The sequence below is a fragment of the Oncorhynchus mykiss genome, chromosome 12 (genome assembly GCF_057628025.1).
Source record: "Oncorhynchus mykiss isolate SJ-2025 chromosome 12, ASM5762802v1, whole genome shotgun sequence".
NCBI classification, from domain to species: Eukaryota; Metazoa; Chordata; class Actinopteri; order Salmoniformes; family Salmonidae; genus Oncorhynchus; species Oncorhynchus mykiss.
The window spans coordinates 23,515,897-23,535,516 of NC_143033.1; the positions used below are offsets into that span (position 1 = coordinate 23,515,897).

Sequence of the window (19,620 nt, forward strand, 5' to 3'; positions counted from 1 at the left end):
GTGTAGTGCAAGGGCAAAAAACAAAACGTGCACCCCCTGGTTCCCCAGGACCGAGTTTGGGAAATACTGCACTACACACACCAATTCAGAGTTAATAATATATAACCTCAATTCACTAGTTTCTTGCCAATTTCCAGAGGCACACTCATTAAACTCAAAATGCTACACACAAGTCCTGCTTCGGTCATTCTCAGACCAGGACTTTATCAGGATTCTTTTAAATAGACTAACAATGAGGTCCGCGTCAGAGTAGTGGTTTGGTCTGTACATACAAGTACTGATGGCATAGTTACATGATATTGAACAAACACTACTCATACACGCTGGTTTACACTCCTTCACAGTCAAGTACTTTATTTGTATTAATGGTTTTTCTTTCATTAAAAAAATCATTTCAATATACAACACCATTTTAGACGAGACAATGCTGTTTACAACTAATTTCCGCTCAGTTAGGGATCATTCAGAACCTAGACAGGCAGACAGCAAGAGGACAGAACAAGACAGGGAGAGAAAGTGAAAGAGGGACGGACGCAAGGTAGAGAACTAGGGATATGAGAGGGTTAATTTGAGAGGGGTTTGGAAAGAGAAACTACAATTCTTAGTACAATGTAACAAAGAAAGCTAAATTAAAAGTCCCAAATAAAAAGTAAAAGTTAGAAAAACAAATAGGTCACTAGCACACGGTTGTCCCATCATTCATCCATGCAGTAAAGCAATGTACACGTCAGCTTTCTCTCTTCCAGTCTTTTTTCTTTCTTCCACCAAACAAAATGAGAAAGGAACAATATTGATACAGTCCTTGGGTCCAAGGGGCAGGCCTGAGGTATCTGTCACTCAGTCAGGAGAAGAGTTGAGCCCCGGGACCCGCCTCTTTTCTCCACCCCAGGCCATCTCCAGCCCCCTCCTTCAGCCATTCAGTTCAGATTCCTTCATGTCCAGGCCTCTGTCTTGGGGGAGCAGAGTAAGGGGAGGTGGGGCTTAGAGTGTGACCTAATAGACTCCGCTCTGTGTGTGAGAGTATGTGTGTTTGTGTGATTTTCAGAGGGGTAAGGGGAAGTGCGTTTGAGCACTGACTGGCCGATCGGGGAGGGATGACCCCTCCACATGAACACCAGGAGGACAACAGAGATGGTGCAAAGAGGATGATGGAGGGAAGGGAGGGTGGGTCCTTTCCTTGACCTCTGACCCTGACACATTGACTTGGCAATCAGGACTGTCCTCGGACACAGACACACACACCACCGGGCCTGCCCTGCAGAGAGAGACGCACACACTCAGCACACTATTCATGTTATCTTGTAGGTGTATTAGATTTAGGTCAGTAGTCTCGCCACCAAGCAAAACATTTTGGAGTTGTACATGAGCTGCAGAGCTTACCCAAACAAGTGCTGTAGACTGAAGATCAATAGAATAAATAGGATGGCTGGCTTAAAAGGTAGAGTCAGCAACACATAAAGTAAACAGAAATATAGAGCAGACTTAAAGGCTTTGGTCTCTGCATGCTCCGTAATTGCATCACACCCTCCATACGAAGCCTCCGATCCCCTTTTCAGATCAAGCATAAATTGGCTTTTACGGAAATAATACGAATTGAGAGGCTGGTATGGACCCACAGCTATCATGCACAGATGTTTTTTTTACGTCTTGCATCGCACCCATCTGAAATATCTGCAGTTCATCCTGCTGCTACTGGCAACGGCATATTGATGATATTGATGTGTCAACATCATATTGTCAACAAATAAGACACTCAGAAAAGCCAACTTGTATTTTTCTGCGTGTGCACCCCATTTGCACAATTGATCCTGTTGGTGTGTCACTTCATTTACATGTCTGTAGGACAACATGCATGTTAGGGATGAGTTCAACTTTCTCAAAATCTATTAGTTGATGGTTGCTAGGGCCGATAGATTAATCTATTACATTTCAGATAATTTTTGAATTTAACATATCCGTCAAAATAAAGTAAGACATAAGCGTGCATACTAGACATACGTCTTATCTATTGAAAAGCCACATATTTTGAATCAGATCCAAATCTGGTTTATAAAAATAAATATAAAATCAAATGTTTTGTTGTCATCTCCAGTGTGTGTTAGTTCTAGTGAGTGTATGCAGGTGTGTACTCTTCTGAATGTGTGCAAGTCGTGAATACCTGCTATCTGGAGATGTATGTGTACGTGCGAGAGGGCGACCGGCCCTCAGTCTGTCCATTGGTCGACACGTTCAGGAAATCCCAGATGAGGATGGTGTCGTCATGGGAACTGCTGATGATCTGGAACTCATCAAACTGTAGTCGGAATACACGCCCAGAATGCTCCTGAAAAACAATGTTCATCAGTATCTACAATAACTATCCTTATAATCATTGCCACAATCGCCATATTCTAGATCCAGGCTAGACTCACCACCAGTGTGCGCAGACAGAGGGTGCTGGCAGGGGCACGAGGGTCCAGAGCAGCTTGCAGGTCCCATACTTTGATTTTACTACAAAGAAAGAAAACAGACTGTATGTGTTAGGGACCAGAACAAGTAGGCATAGAAGTTGAAGATATACTAGCAGAATACTAGCAGAACACATGAGAAGGCTGTTTGTTAACCAAACCCGTATGTCCAAGATTTTATGCTCTACAGGTGAATTACAGGAGAAGGTGATTCACTCAATCCAGTCCCTGAGGAGAATAGATGGGAAGCAGCCCCGTTGGGAGGGGCCATACCAAGTACTCCTGGTGACTGCCTTCGCGGTGAGAATAGCTGAAAGAGCTACCTGGGTTCATATCACACATTGCAAGAGGGTAAGACACACTGACACTGTCGAACAATCACAGAGTTAGGAGAAGAACCGAATACTAATAGGGTTCGGGGTTACCTCTCTAACAAAGATCCCCAACCCCGCCCTATCCTCCCTGTGTGTGTTCATAGAAGTGAAAGTATGGGCTAGCCTCTAGATGATGATGTGTTCAAGAAAGTGTTCAGGAAAGGGTGGGGCTTTACAGGAGTGCTGATTGGTCTGAGCTGTCTTCTTAATACACCATGACCCATCCGAGAATGCAGGTGGTGGTAACTTAACCCATAGTTTAGACGATGAGGATTTTGTATTAACCAAGCACAAGAGATCACTTGATCTGGATAAACAGGAAGTGAGAGTGGAGATTGGGAAAGATGTCTCAGTGGAGTTCTATGTAGACCAAATGGGGTCTCTGTCTCCTTGGCAGTCTAGGACTATGAGGCATTATGGAAGATATCTGTGCAGGTCCCCGTGTAGTTCATGGAAACAGGTTCTAGCTCACACCCAGAGAGAGGGCTATATAAATCCACATACCCAGTATGGAAGAAGGTGGAGTATAGTGAAGGTTAGGGTTTTGGACTGTAATCCGGAGCGAGAGAAGTACTGCGTAAAGGTATGAATTACCATTAAAAACGTAAAGGAAGAGGATCTCGGGTTATGGTATGTTGGATTTGATCAGGTTTCGGTTGATACCCTAGTGCCATTCCGGGTAGAAGACGTTAGGGCAGGTGATAGCTCTATAGTCAGCCAGAATACAAGCAGAGCCCCTGACAAAACAGATACTGACACCAGAGCCGTCCAGAGCCAAGGGCCGGTGCGGATAGTGCAGACGAAAATTCTTAAGGAAGTGATTGAGGTGGAAATTGGTTTTGGGGATTCTAACCTATGGTTAGAATGGATTCAGTATACAGCCAGATCAGTAGCGAAATAAGTTATGCCTGCGCCACAGCAAAACCTCAGTTGACAACCATTCCCTTCCCATTTGATGGAATTGATACACCCAGGGGAATGGCCTGTATGGTAAAGCTGTTCATGAAGGCAGGGAAACCAGACAATGAGTTGCATTGATCTGCATTAACTGTATCCCCATGTGCCCATTACATCCAGACTTCCCCCTTTCACAGGAGGACATTATTATTGTATGGCTCGATACATCACACACGGATGGGACGTAGGGGAAGTAAGAACATGCAATAGGACAGAGAACATTACAACAGACAAGACAATGAGGGACCTGACTGGGTGGTTGAGTTCTGAGGACTTTAGTGAGAGAGTGGATGTTTTTTGATCTTTAAGACTGTTTTTTTATGAAGATTGTAATAAAAACCCTAACAGGAAGTGTTAGGATACCTGATGTAGGCCTATAACAGTCATTGATGGATAAGGAATGAAAATACATAGATTGGTTTTGTGAGGTTGATTTTGAGTGACATTGACAATATTAATAAAAATGTGTAATTTTTGTAGTTAATGTTTAGGCAATAATTAACAGTATTTCACCCTGTCACTGAATAACATATGGAAATGTGTATGAATCATAGCAGACAAGGAACTGTGGCAGACAACTTATGACCACTGAATCTCCCCACCCAGAGAGGGGAGAAACTGTTGGGCTTGCAATAGATTGTGTAACATATGGCAGGATATGATAAGCAATGTATTGGTCTGGATTATTCTTGTATACAATTGATGTATAAGTGTGTATTATTTAGTCATTAAGGGTGGATTGTTAATGGGATTTATCTGTTAATTGAATGATTAGAATATTCCACCCTGAAACCATAAAATTGTATGGAATTGATTAGAATGTATAAAATTATAATCAATAAATGTGTAGTTCTAGTCAGAATCAGGGTCTTTATGGCATTTTAAACACAGACTGTCTGAGCAAAATTTGGCGCCGACATTGCTAGAGATTTGGGAGAGAACAGGGAGTATGTCTCAAGGTCAAGGTCTCCCTGATCTCTGTTGGCTGGGTGTTGAGACATTATGTGTAGGATATCTACTGTTTGTGTGGAAGTATGTGCGTAGGATATCTACTGTTTGTGTGTATGTATGTGCGTAGGATATCTACTGTTTGTGTGTATGTATGTGCGTAGGATATCTACTGTTTGTGTGTATGTATGTGCGTAGGATATCTACTGTTTGTGTGTATGTATGTGCGTAGGATATCTACTGTTTGTGTGTATGCATGTGCGTAGGATATCTACTGTTTGTGTGTATGTATGTGCGTAGGATATCTACTGTTTGTGTGTATGTATGTGCGTAGGATATCTTCTGTTTGTGTGGAAGTATGTGCGTAGGATATTTTCTGTTTGTGTGTATGTATGTGCGTAGGATATCTTCTGTTTGTGTGTATGTATGTGCGTAGGATATCTACTGTTTGTGTGTATGTATGTGCGTAGGATATCTACTGTTTGTGTGTATGTATGTGCGTAGGATATCTACTGTTTGTGTGTATGCATGTGCGTAGGATATCTACTGTTTGTGTGTATGTATGTGCGTAGGATATCTACTGTTTGTGTGTATGTATGTGCGTAGGATATCTTCTGTTTGTGTGGAAGTATGTGCGTAGGATATTTTCTGTTTGTGTGTATGTATGTGCGTAGGATATCTTCTGTTTGTGTGTATGTATGTGCGTAGGATATCTACTGTTTGTGTGGAAGTATGTGCGTAGGATATCTACTGTTTGTGTGGAAGTACGTGCGCAGCTATAAAATATATGTCTTTGTATTCTTGACTTTAGAACGTTCTCTGAATAAACTGTACTAACCTTAGTCTTTGACTAATTATTGTTATACCCATGGTCTTACAAACCTCGGGATTGGTCAGAGCTATTGATTGTCAGTTATTATCATTGGGATAGAAAATTCACGTGACACAGACATACTATCTTAACGACATAATTTAAACGGACCGCGGCCCAAAACCTGCGGGCTCTCCTTCACTGCAGCCAACGTGAGGAAAACCTTCGCAAGGCTGCCGGCCCAGATGGCATCCCCAGCCATGTCCTAAGAGCATGCGCAGACCAGCTGGCTGATGTGTTTACGGATATATTCAATCAATCCTTATCCCAGTCTGCTGTTCCCACATGCTTCAAGAGGGCCACCATTGTTCCTGTTCCCAAGAAAGCGAAGGTAACTGAGCTAAATGACGATCGCCCCATAGCACTCACTTCCTTCATCAAGTGCTTTGAGAGACTAGTCAAGGACCATATCACCGACACCCAATAGGTCCACAGACGACGCAATCACACTGCCCTAACCCATCTGGACAAGAGGAAAACCTATGTAAGAATGCTGTTCATCGACTACAGCTCAGCATTTAACACCATAGTGCCCTCCAAACTCGTCATTAAGCTCGAGACCCTGGGTCTCGACCCCGCCCTGGCAAACTGGGTACTGGACTTCCTGACGGGCCACCCCCAGGTGGTGAGGGTAGGTAACAATATCTCCACCCCGCTGATCCTCAACACTGGGGCCCCACGAGTGCGTTCTTGGCCTTCTCCTGTACTCCCTGTTCACCCATGACTGCGTGGCCATGCACGCAGAAGGAAGGCGAGGTCAGTACAGGTGCATCAAAGCAGGGACCGAGAGACTGAAAAACAGCTTCTATGTCAAGGCCATCAGACTGTTAAACAGCCACCACTAACATTGAGTGGCTGCTGCCAACATACGGACTCATCTCTAGCCACTTTAATAATGAAAACATTTATGTAATAAATATATCACTAGCCACTTAAACAATGCCACTTTATATAATGTTTACATACCCTACATTACTCATCTCATATGTATGAGGTACTCTATACCATCTTGCCTGCGCCGTTCGGCCAACGGTCACTCATATTTTTATGTACATATTCTTATTAATTCCTTTACACCTGTGTGTATAAGGTAGTTGTTGTGAAATTGTTAGGTTAGATTACTTGTTAGATATTACTGCATGGTTGGAACTAGAAGCACAAGCATTTCGCTACACTCACATTAACATCTGCTAACCATGTGACAAATAAAATTTGAACAACAGTCTCCCAAGTCTTGTCAGTGGATAATCTCATTTTTGAGTTTATGAGCTGTACGGAATAGACTGGAGACGAAGTTAAGTTACTGGATAAACTGGAAGATCCATTACTCTGTCCTTTTAAAAAGTTTGACAAACAGCCTAACAGATTTATTATGATTAACTGGCCGAGACTGGGATTGAGATGGGGAGACCAAGAGTCCGATTAGCAGTGAGAGAATAACAAGGATAAACAATGGCCAAGTGTAGGATTAGAGTGAGGGAATAAACCCATTCAGGGTCAGATCTCCATTAGTAGTGAGACATCAGCTCAGGCTAACGCCTGCCACAAAGGAATAAAGCCTCTCACCCATCGTAGGCTCCACTAACGATCCTTTTGTTGTCGAATCGAATGCAGCGGACCAACTCTTCATGGCCTTCCAATACGCGCAAACATGCCCCACACTCAATATCCCACAACCTGAGGAGAAAAATGATCAGTGTTAGTTCAGTAACATTTGAGAGAACAGTCATGACAAATTATGGTTCATCTCCAGATTATAGTTCTATAAATATAGACCAGTGTAACACACACACGGCTGACCGATTTCGCCCTCATGAACAAACATACACACTCACCGGATAGTGTTGTCAGATGAGCCACTGACCACTAGTCGGTCTCTGTACTGCAGACAGGCAATGCCTCTCTTATGGCCGTTCAGTGTGCGAACAAACTCACACGTGCTGGTGCTCCACACCTGCAGGGGAGACAAGGAAAAACATGAGCAAACACACAACCCCATGGGGCCAACACAAACAGGCATTTGGCCTACATAATTCTTCATGTCGACAAACTTCACCTCTTGAAACCTCATCCTTATGGTTTTATTTCATTAGAATGCATCTGTACAAGTCACTGTCTGGTCACACACTCACGTGTCAGAGAGAATTATACCGTGCTGCTGGATGAACACATTAATGTAAACACATACAGTACCAGTCAAAAGTTTGGACACACCTACTCATTCCAGGGCTTTTCTTTATATATATACACACATATACATATATACACACACATATACATATATACATATATATATTAGTAGAATACTAGTGAAGTCATCAAAAATATGAAATAACATGTGGAATCATGTAGTAACCAAAAATGTGTTAAATAAAAATATTTTTTTTTATTTGAGATTCTTCAATGTAGCCACCTTTTGCCTTAATGACAGCTTTACACTGTTGGCATTCTCTCAACCAGCTTCACCTGGAATGCTTTTCTAACAGTCTTGAAGGAGTTCCCACATATGCTGAGCACGTGTGGGCTGCTTTTCAATCCCTCTGCGGTCCAACTCATCCCAAACCATCTCAATTGGGTTGAGGTCAGGTGATTGTGGAGGCCAGGTTATCTGATGCAGCACTCCATCATGCTCCTTCTTGGTCATATAGCCCTTAGACAGGAGGTGTGTTGGGTCATTGTCCTGTTGAAAAACAAATTATAGAGGTGTTTCTTGGCCCAAGCAAGTCTCTTGTCCTCAATGGTACTTATTATGGATCCATATTAGCTGCTGCCAAAGCAATAGCTACTCTTCCTGGGGTCCAGCAAAATTAAGACAGTTTATACAATAAAAAAATTTAAAAAAAACATTCACAACACACTGTGATCTCAGGCCCCAAACGCATGTCTACAGTCCTAAATCAATGTGTATGTATAGTAAGTATGTTACCATGTGTGTGCCAATGTTTGTGTTGCCTCAAAGTCCCCTCTGTTCCATAAGGTGTTTTTTTTAATCTGTTTTCTAATTTTACTGCTTGTGTCAGTTACTTGATGTGGAATAGAGTTCCATGTAGTCATGGCTCTATGTAGTAGTGTGTGCCTCCCATAGTCTGGACTTGGGGACTGTGAAGTGACCTCGTGGGGTATTTCAGAAGTTTACTAAGGGTTGGTAACAGGCTGATTGGTCGGCTATTTGAGCCAGTAAAGGGGGCTTTACTATTCTTGGTTAGCGGAATGACTTCAGCTTCCCCCCCCAGGCATGAAGTTACACGCTCTCTAGTAGGCTTAAATTGAAGATGTGGCAAATAGAAGTGGCAATATCATCTGCTATTATCCTCAGTAATGTTCCATCCAGATTGTCAGACCCCAGTGGCTTGTCATTGTTGACAGACAATTTTCACCTTTCCCGCACTGACTTTACGGAATTCAAAAGTACAACTCGTCTTTCATAATTTGATTCGATATACTTGGATGTGTAATGTCAGCGTTTGTTGCTGGCACATCATCCCTAAGTTTGCTTATCATGCCAATAAAAAAGTAATTAAAGTAGTTTGCGATATCAGTGGGCTTTGTGATGAATGAGCCATCTGACTCAATGAATGGAGCAGAGTGGCTTTTTTCCCCCCCAAAATGTAATTCTTCTTAAGGCTAGGGGGCGGTATCCTGAATTTCCAGATGACCAATGTGCCCAAAGTAAACTGCCTGTTACTCAGGCCCAGAAGCTAGGATATGCATATAATTGGTAGAATTGGATAGAAAACACTGAAGTTTCTAAAACTGTTAAAATAATGCATGCGAGTATAACATAACTAATATGGCTGGTGAAAACCCAAGGAAAATACATCCAGAGTTTTAGTTTTTTGGTCACAGGCGTTTTCAATGCAAGCCTATGTGATATACAAAAACAATAGCTCCCAGATTGCAGTTCCTATGGGTTCCACTAGATTTCAACAGTCTTTATCGAGGGTTTAAGGCTTGTTTCTTGAAAAACGAACAAGTAGTTGTAGTTTATCCAAGGTGTTCTCAACAGGAAATGTAGGCTTTTGGCCAGCGTGAATGAGGGCGCGCTCTTTGTTATTTTCCTTTTCTATTGAACACTGTTCATTCCGTCTGAAATATGATCATTTATTTACATATTAGGGTACCTGAGGATTGATTAGAAACATTGTTTGACTTGTTTGGACAAAGTTAACCGGTAGCTTTTTGGATTCCTTTGTATGCATGTTGAACGAGTGGATTATTGAAATCAATGGCACCAACTAAACTGACTTTTTTGGATAAAAAGAAGGACATTATCGAACATTCATTGTGTAGCTGGGAACCTAGGGAAAGTAAACAGAGGAAGATCTTCAAAAATAAAGTGTTTATTTTATTGCTATTTGTGACGCCGGTGCTGGTTGAAAAAGTATTTATGTGGGGCGCTGTCATCAGATAATCGCATGGTTCGCCGTAAAGCCTTTTTGAAATCTGACAAAGCAGTTGGATTAACAAGAAGTTGAGCTTTTAAATTATGTTAGACACTTGTATGTTCATGAATGTTTAATATTTAGATTCTTATTTTGAATTTGGCGCTCAGCAATTTCACTGGATGTTGTCACAGGTGGACCGCAATCCCTAAGAGGTGCCCCAAAGCTTTTTACTATCATCCTTTATATAATTTGTTTCATAGTGTAGTTCTCTTTTTATTTAGTTCAGTCACATGATTTCTTCAATTTGCCGTACGTTTGCCAATCAGTTGGGCTGCCAGACTTAATTGCCATACCCTTCGCCTCTCAACCATACAATCTCTCAATTCCTCATCAATCCAGGGGGATTTAACAGTTTTTAGAGTCATTTTCTTAACGGGTGCATGCTTATTAGTAACTGAAATAAGAAGTTTCATGAATGCGTCAAGAGGAGCGTCTGGTTGATCCTCATTACACACCACGGACCAACATCTTCTTTACTTCATCAACATATGAATCAATACAAAACTTATTGTATGACCTCTTATACACAATATTAGGACCAGCCTTTGGAACTTGGTTTTCCTATACATGACTATTATATTGTGATCACTACATCTGATGGATTTGGATACTGCTTTCAAGCAAATATCTGCAGCGTTAGTAAAGATGTGATCAATACATGTTGATGATTTAATTACTGTGCTGTTTGTAACTACCCTGGCAGGTTGACTGACAACCTGATTACAGTTTGAAGTTTTTTCCTGAGTGCACAGCTTGATGATAGCCAGTCGATATTTAAAATAAAATCACCCAGAAAATATACATCTCTGTTGATATCACATACATTAATCAAGCATTTCACACATATTATCCAGATACTGACTGTTAGCACTTGGTGGTCCATAGCAGCTTCCCACAATAATGGGCTTTAGGTGAGGCAGATGAGTTGAACCCGTAGCCATATTACGTGCATTTCAGTCTTTTCGGTAGATGTTATAACCATGTATTGCTACCAATGTGTCATGAAAAGGTATTATCTAAGTGAGTTTCAGAGATAGAATATGAATGTAATCTCTTTCATGGACCTTGTTTCTTAGGCTGTATGTATGTTAATATGAGCTATTTTTAGCACTTTTCTGGGTTGCTTGATTGTTTTTAATGTTTTACTGGGAAGCTTAGAGGTAGACTTACTCATGTTATTTACATTGGCGTTGATAATGCAGGGTGAGCTGCATAAAGTGGTCTACCTACTATTGCACACCACCTCAGTGCTAACAGTAACTCTGGTTTATAGGCTCATGATTACTGCTTACAATTAGAGGTCGACCGATTAATTAGGGCCGATTTCAAGTTTTCATAACAAATCGGTAATCAATATTTTACACCTTTATTTAACTAGGCAAGTCAGTTAAGAACACATTCTTATTTTCAATGACGGCCTAGGAACGGTGGGTTAACTGCCTTGTTCAGGGGCAGAACGACAGATTTGTACCTTGTCAGTTCGGGGATTCGTTTTTGCAACCTTCCGGTCACTAGTCCAACACTAACCACCTGCCTTACATTGCACTCCACAAGGAACCTGCGTGGCAGGCTGACTACCTGTTACACGAGGGCAGCAAGAAGCCAAGGTAAGTTGCTAGCTAGCATTAATCTTAACATAATCACTAGTTAAACTAGTAATATCATCAACCATGTGTAGTTATCTAGCGTGTCCTGCGTTGCATATAATCGATGCGGTGCCTGTTAATTTCTCATTGAATCACAGCCTACTTCGACAAACGGGTGATGCTTTAACAAGCGCATTTGCGAAATGTACCTAACCATAAACAAAGATGCCTTTCTTTAAAATCAATACACAAGTATATATTTTTAAACCTGCATATTTAGTTAATATTGCCTGCTAACATGAATTTCTTATAACTAGGGAAATTGTATCATTTCTCTTGCGTTCCGTGCAAGCAGTCAGGGTATATGCAGCAGTTTGGACTGCTGTGTGAAGCCCATTTATTCCTAACAAAGGTTGCAGTTAATTTGACAGCATTGTACATAACTATGACATAACATTGAAGGTTGTACAATGTAACAGCAATATTTTGACATAGGGATGCCATCCGTTAGATAAAATACGTAATGGTTCCGTATTTCACTGAAAGAATAAACGTTTTGTTTTTGAAATGATAGTTTCCGGAATCTACCATTTTAATGACCATAGGCTCATATTTCTGTGTTATATTATAATTAAGTCTATGATTTGATAGAGCAGTCTGACTGAGCGATGTTAGGCACCAGCAGGCTCGTAAGCATTCATTCAAACAGCACTTTCCTGCATTTGCCAGCAGCTCTTCACTGTGCTTCAAGCATTGCGCTGTTTATAACTACAAGCCTATCAACTCCCGAGATAAGGCTGGTGTAACCGATGTGAAATGGCTAGCTAGTTAGCGGGGTGCGCGCTAATAGGATAAACAGATGTATTCGGTGCAATTAGGGGTACATAAATTAAGTTACTTACATTGTGTTTGCCAATGCCCCTAGGATCATGTAGATTTGATGCAGCATTATGACGACTCATTGTCACAATGGTAGGGGTTAACTGAGCTGGTCTTGGATCATTTACCAGTCATTGTTTCAACGCAGCCTTGAAATGTATGGACAGCGTCCAGGAGCCAAGATGATTTGGATGAACTCAGTCATTCCTGTAGAGTATCTTCTGTTTCCAGAAGGTGTCCAAGTCATCAATAAAACTGACTCCAGCAGAGCTACAGTAGTCTGTTAGCCAGATGTGTAATGCCAGCAGGCTGCTCAATCTTTCACACCTGCTGCCCAACAAATGGTACTGGACCTGAAATTATTGGCAGTTTTTTTTTTTTTGGTCTTTTAAGGCTAAAATCTGTTATTTAAAATCAATTTTTAAATGTTCCCGAGATAGTCCATGTGGGGTCAAACGACATCAGGAGGACTACGACAGTGTCAGCTCCCAGCATCTGTGGTAGAACAGTCGGAAGCAGCCTTGTTACGTCCTGTACTCGTGCTCCTTGGTAGCACAGGGTTTTTGGGCTGGGTCTCTCAGGCAGCCTTGCGGTCTGGTGAGGCTGGGAGCTCCGAGGATCTGAACCCGAGATAGAAGCCACCGGAGAGGGAGACATAACAGAGGATGAAGGTAACTCCGGATCCGATCTTGATTAGGAAGCCACCAAGGACGAAGGCGCCGGAAGCTCGATCCAGGGCAGCAAAGCTGTTTCTGGTCTGTCTCAGTTCCGGGCTCAACATCTACATGGAGACCCCTGTTGCCAGAGGACGCCTTCTTCGACTTCCACAGCGAGTGACGTACCTCCATGGCTGGTTGGTTGGGTCAAGAACAGTTCTGTTCGAGGGAAGGTGGAGACCCCGTCGGGGATGGAACCCTGCCGAGCACCGGCCAGTCGGCTGTGGAGAGCCGACAACAGCGAAACGTCCACCAGACCAGAGCAGCATTCGGCTACTGGGGTAGAAGAAAAATAAAAAAGTAGGTGGGCGTAGGTTCCCAAGTAGCTTATGTAGGTTTGCTACTTGCTTGCTAAGAGTAGCTAATTCGCTTCTGCAGTCCTCCGCAAGCAAGCAGTTGCTACATTGAAAGTAATTGCGTTCCACATTGTACCGGAACAAAGTAAACACAGCCCCTGTAACGCTGGAAATGTTCAATTAGCGGCCTCCATTTGAGACAGCAGAGCCAGCGAGGCTAGCTGGGTTTTCGCGTCTCTCCCCCTACACGGAATCTGGCAGGATCCTGGGACAGATAGCAACGCTTACAGCAATTTACCACAACAGAGCCCAAGGTTTCAAAATAAAATAAAAAGTATAGAAAAACACAGCAGTTTTTAAAGCAAGGTCGTTAGTTCAGGTTTCAGCGTTCGACAGCGTGTAACAACAAAAAACATGTTACGCTCTGATGTCGTACTGTCCTTTAGTAGAGGTTTCTTTGCAGCAATTCAACCATGGAAGGCCTGATTCACACGGTCTCCTCTGAACAGTTGATGTTGAGGTGTGTCTGTTACTTGAACTCTGAAGCATTTATTTGGCCTGCAATTTCTGAGATTGGTAACTAATTAACTTATCCTGCAAAGAGGTAACTCTGGGTCTTCCGTTACTGTGGCGGTCCTCATGAGAGCCAGTTTCATCATTGTGCTTGATGGTTTTTAAGACTGCACTTGAAGAAATTGTCAAAGTTCAAGACATTTTCCAGATTGACTGACCTTCATGTCTTAAAATAATAATGGACTGTTGTTTCTATTTGCTTTGAGCGGTTCTTGCCATAATATGGCCTTGGTCTTTTACCAAATAGGGCTATCTTCTGTATACCAACCCTACCCTGTCACAACACAACTGACTGGCTCAAATGCATTAAGAAGAAAATAAATTATATAAATTAACAAGGCACACCTGTTAATTGAAGTGCATTCCAGATGATTACCTCATGAAGCTGTTCAAGAAAAAGCCAAGAGTGCGCAAAGCTGTTAATGCAAAGGATGGCTACCTTGAAGAATATAAAATACATTTGGATTTAACACTTTTTTGGTTACTACATGATTCCATGTGTGTTATTTCATAGTTTTGATGTCTTCACTATTATTCTACAATGTAAAAAATTGTAAAAAGAAAAGAAAACCCCCTGAAATGAGTAGGTGTCCACTTTTGACTGGTACTGTAGGTATAATAGTAACACCCATGTTTTGGGTGTAGAGTAACACTCACTCTCCCAAACGCACACATTGCAGTCCCTCAATTATTTATTGGGGAATGTTTTCAGAGCACTTGGACGTTGTGTGTGGGAGGCAGCTCAGTACGCAATGCCTTAGCACGTCTCCCAGGGCGATGGGTGGGCTAACAAGGGTCTCTTTATTCCTGGCTGCCCACAAATCCACTGTCTGGAAGACAGGGGCAAGCAGGTACAGGGCTGGAGCTGGAGCTAAGACTAGGGTTGTGGCTGAGACTGGGGATGGGGCTGAGGTGAGGAGACATGCCCACAGTTTGGCCCTAGGAGGAGAGACGTCAGCTCTGAACTCTGGGTTTAGTCAGTGCTTCCCACAGCAAGCATCACACGGTGGGCTCCTCTATACTGTACTCTACTGGACACTTCACAGAACAACTGAACTCACCTAGAATGAGAGGATTTGGTAGGTTTGGGTAGGGGGCACTTCAAAGGCATGGCTGGCTTTTAATTCAAGTATCTTCTGTGAATGGAAGGTAACTAGCTTTGGATTAAAACAGCCATGCTCATACAGCGCAGGGGGAAAGAACTAAAGCCCCCCATCAATTTAACTTACAGGAAGTACCATACACACTATATGACAAGCCCAAAAAATTAAAGCCTGGTTAAATATAAAAGGCAGGATGTGCAGTCAGTAGACTCTGAACCATACAAAACTAGTGACTTTACAATGTTTTAGCTGAGTGCTGGAGGATCACTAAGACACATGAACTTAGTGATACCAAATGGTTGTCTTTGCAATATCTGCAACATTTACTGGCCGAACAAGATCTCTAAAGGATGTAAGACAGGATGTAAAAATATGGCTATTGAGATCAAGATGCACAGGATCCATTGGGTTGGACAGGTGCTGAGAGGATGTCTCAAGAAAGAATCCATAAAGTAGCGCACAAATGGACACCAACTGTAAAATACAAGGAAGGCAGACCAAAGACAACAGACAGTGGTGGCTGAGCAGGATCTCTCAGGGGACCCAAGCTATAGCAAGAGACTGTAGTGGCAGAGATTGAGGTCTTAAGTCCCAATACAGACAAAGAAGACCAAGTCTTGTGTCACCGCAAAAGTACTAGAACATATGCTTGTTGAGATGGTGACATGCTTGAGGCTCTAGTGAGCTGACCCTGGGTCTTCGGGGCAGACTTGCCTTGATGGTACGGTCACCGGATGCTGACACGATGTACTTGTCATCGAAGTCCACCACATTGACCGCTGCTCTGTGGCCGACCAGCACGCGGCGCAGACTGATGTCGGTGGGTGAGGCCATGTCCCACACGGCAATGGAACGGTCCTTAGAGCACGTCACCATCAGACCGTTACAGAACCGCAAGTGGAGGACCGCCTCATTGTGGTGGATCAGAGTGTTCAGCACCTCCCCAGTGTTCACATCCCACACCCTGAGACAGAGAGAAATCATCAATATCAAAAACAATATATGACACTCTTCTCTTCAATAAAACAAGTTTTGGAGCTTCCTGGAGCACAGGTAAGAGGGCAGAGGACAACAGCAGAAGAGAGGGGGTCGTGCTGACCTGACGGTGGAGTCTGAGGAGCCGGTGACGATGACCCGCTCATCATACTGCAGACACAACACTGAGCCTGTATGACCCGTCAGGATCTTCAGACACTCCAGAGACTGCTTATCCCAGATCTACACAGACAAGGCGGTGAGACATTTTTATCTCAAAATATGATCTATAAAAAAATTGACTACACGTTGCAATGACACTTTGTAAGGCACTGTGTTCAAAATGTGGATCTTGTATTCAAAATATCCAGTAGGCATTAGAATATTCCCCCCCTTCAGTCAAGAATAAACAGGAACACCAACCTTAATGGAGTTGTCTCGGAGGCCGCTGATGATCTTGTCGTCGTCATACTGCAGACAGTAAACCCCCTTACTGTTCTCTGAACGACACTGGATCCGCTGCAGATTGTGCCGACCACACCTCCAGTTAGCCTCAATCGTCTGCATGGAGGGAGAGAGGCGTGGAGCCAGGTCAGTGAATGGGAAACACAGGAAAGATCAGTGAGAGTAAGGTTAATGAGAGGGCAAGGGGAGCAGCAGCAGAACTCACCTCTATGTCCTGGATGATTTTGGGGTAAAGTGAGCGGTAGTAGGAGTTTGGTGGGACTTCTGTGGTTCGATTTTTGAACAGGTACTTCTCCCTAGGAGAGAAAAAAAAAAAAAAAAAAAAGTGAATGTGTGTTTTTTATTTTTTTATGCACAAATATATTAATCTCAACAACATCAATTGTCTTTTTCTAAGGTGAGGACACTTGGATACAGTTTTAGAAACAGGCTAACATGTAGGTTCTTGAAAACAAATGGAAAGACATTGTGATCTATGGTGACCCAGCCAGTGGTCCCAGTCCGTACTCACCACTGGTGCCTCTCTGACAAGCCTTTCCAGAGAGGGTCTGTACGGACCATACGCTCTATGAGTTTCTTCCACAGCATGCCCTCTGAGATGACCCTCTGCCACTCCTTACACACCAGCTCTGCCGAGCAGAGAGAACGCGCATCCAAGAAGGACAGGATGTTCTCCGCTATGTGGTCCAGACCCTGAGCTATAACCACAAGGAGAGACAGTGCAACAGTTTAACACAATGATTAGAAGTATGTGTGTATTGCGAATGTTTGGATGAACTGAGTCTGTAAAGCGGTTTCCCTTGGAGCATGCAGTGGTGGTTAGGTGATATATTATGTGTATGTGCATTCATTTGGGCCGTTAAATACAATTAGCTGTTGAAAGTCTTTACAGAGTCATTATTATTATTATTATTATTTAAAAAAAACTAATCCAATCTCCATTTTTTCACCCAAAAGTCTTTCCACACAATGCCCTCTGTTCTCTTCGTTGGCAGTAGCTACAGTCTCGTGTGGTGCTAAAACATCCACTATGTGCGCAGCTTTAAATAACACATTTGAAGGAAAACCTATAGAAAGTTCAACCATAAAAAACACATTCACAAGCATTTCTTTAGATAACAGTAAAAATGTAATTTGCACAGAACTAGTTAGTTATGCTAATGTTAGCAAGCTACAGTATATCACAAAATTGAGTACACCCCTCACATTTTTGTAAATATTTGAGTATATCTTTTCATGTGACAACACTGAAGAAATTACACTTTGCTAGTAGTGAGTGTACAGCTTGTATAACTGTGTAAATTTGCTGTCCCCTCAAAATAACTCAACACACAGCGATTAATGTCTAAACCGCTGGCAACAAAAGTGAGTACACCCCTAGGTGAAAATGTCCAAATTGAGCCCAATTAGCCATTTTCCCTCCCCGGTGTCATGTGACTCGTTAGTATTACAAGGTCTCAGGTGTGAATGGGGAGCAGGTGTGTTAAATTTGGTGTCATCGCTCTCACACTCCCTCATACTGACAGGTCACTGGAAGTTCAACATGGCACCTCATGGCAAATAACTGAGGATCTGAAAAAAATAAAATTGTTGCTCTACATAAAGATGGCCTGGGCTATAAGAACATTGCCAAGACCCTGAAACTGAGCTGCAGCACGGTGGCCAAGACCATACAGCGGTTTAACTGGACAAGTTCCACTCAGAACAGTCGACCAAAGAAGTTGAGTGCACGTGCTCAGCATCATATACAGAGGTTGTCTTTGGGAAATAGACGTATGAGTGCTGCCAGCATTGCTGCAGAGGTTGAAGGGGGGGGGGGGGGGGGGGGTCAGCCTGCCAGTGCTCAGACCATACGCAGTACACTGCATCAAATTGGTCTGCATGGCTGTCGTCCCAGAAGGAAGCCTCTTCTAAAGATGAAGCACAAGAAAGCCCGCAAACAGTTTGCTGAAGGCAAGCAGACTAAGGACATGGATTACTGGAACCATGTCCTGTGGTCTAATGAGACCAATAAACTTATTTGGTTCAGATGGTGTCAAGCGTGTGTGGCGGCGACCAGGTGAGGAGTACAAAGACAAGTGTGTCTTGCCTACAGTCAAGCATGGTGGTGGGAGTGTCATGGTCTGGGGCTGCATGAGTGCTGCCGGCACTGGGGAGCTACAGTTGAGGGAACCACGAATGCCAACATGTACTGTGACGTACTGAAGCAGAGCATGATCCCCCTCCTTCGGAGATTGGGCCGCAGGGCAGTATTCCAACATGATGACCCAAAACACACCTCCAAGACGACTACTGCCTTGCTAAAGAAGCTGAGGTTAAAGGTGATGGACTGGCCAAGCAAGTCTCCAGACCTAAACCCTATTGAGCATCTGTGGGGCATCCTCAAACGGAAGGTGGAGGAGTGCAAGGTCTCTAACATTCACCAGCTCCGTGATTTCGTCATGGAGGAGTGGAAGAGGACACCAGTGGCAACCTGTGAAGCTCTGGTGAACTCCATGCCCAAGAGGGTTAAGGCAGTGCTGGAAAATGATGGTGGCCAAACAAAATATTGATACTTTGGGCCCAATTTAGACATTTTCACTTAGGGGTGTACTCACTTTTGTTGCCAGCTGTTTAGACATTAATGGCTGTGTGTTGAGTATTTTTGAGGGGACAGCAAATTTACACTGTTATACAAGATGTACACTCACTACTTTACATTGTAGCAAAGTGTCATTTCTTCAGTGTTGTAACATGAAAAGATATACTCAAATTTACAAAAATGTGAGGGGTGTACTAACTTTTGTGATATACTGTACCTAACCAAATGAGTGGTTAGAATACCATGGCTGAATGCCTCTAGAGATTCAAGTCTTATTTCACATGATTTTAAAAATCTGAACTTTACATTTAGCTACAGTTTTTGTTGTAGTTCTCAGGTCAAGTTTTAAGCAACTTGTCCCAATACTAGTAGCAGGCAGCAGCTTGACTAGTTCATGTTGAAGA

At 42.8% G+C, this 19,620-nt stretch overlaps 1 protein-coding gene across 2 annotated transcripts in view; it reads right to left on the reverse strand.

The window, feature by feature from the left end:
• Positions 1-327: 327 nt before the first annotated feature.
• The window catches only part of LOC110537224 (F-box and WD repeat domain-containing 11-B), a 35,922-nt gene continuing 16,629 nt past the window's right edge, over positions 328-19,620 (reverse strand). Inside the window, exons 4-14 of one of the 2 annotated variants that reach the window (XR_002475589.3) lie at positions 17,147-17,333; positions 16,841-16,931; positions 16,594-16,731; positions 16,295-16,413; positions 15,910-16,159; positions 7,433-7,551; positions 7,164-7,274; positions 2,412-2,490; positions 2,159-2,323; positions 1,381-1,430; positions 328-1,255 (exon numbers count right to left, since the gene is read on the reverse strand). Coding sequence is in view for 1 of the 2 variants with exons in the window: in XM_021623104.3 (XP_021478779.1) it covers positions 2,162-2,323; positions 2,412-2,490; positions 7,164-7,274; positions 7,433-7,551; positions 15,910-16,159; positions 16,295-16,413; positions 16,594-16,731; positions 16,841-16,931; positions 17,147-17,333 (1,256 nt within the window). In the remaining variant the exon portion in view is untranslated. The remainder of the gene's footprint in view (positions 1,256-1,380; positions 1,431-2,158; positions 2,324-2,411; positions 2,491-7,163; positions 7,275-7,432; positions 7,552-15,909; positions 16,160-16,294; positions 16,414-16,593; positions 16,732-16,840; positions 16,932-17,146; positions 17,334-19,620) is intronic. The other variant, XM_021623104.3, reaches the window with a different exon arrangement.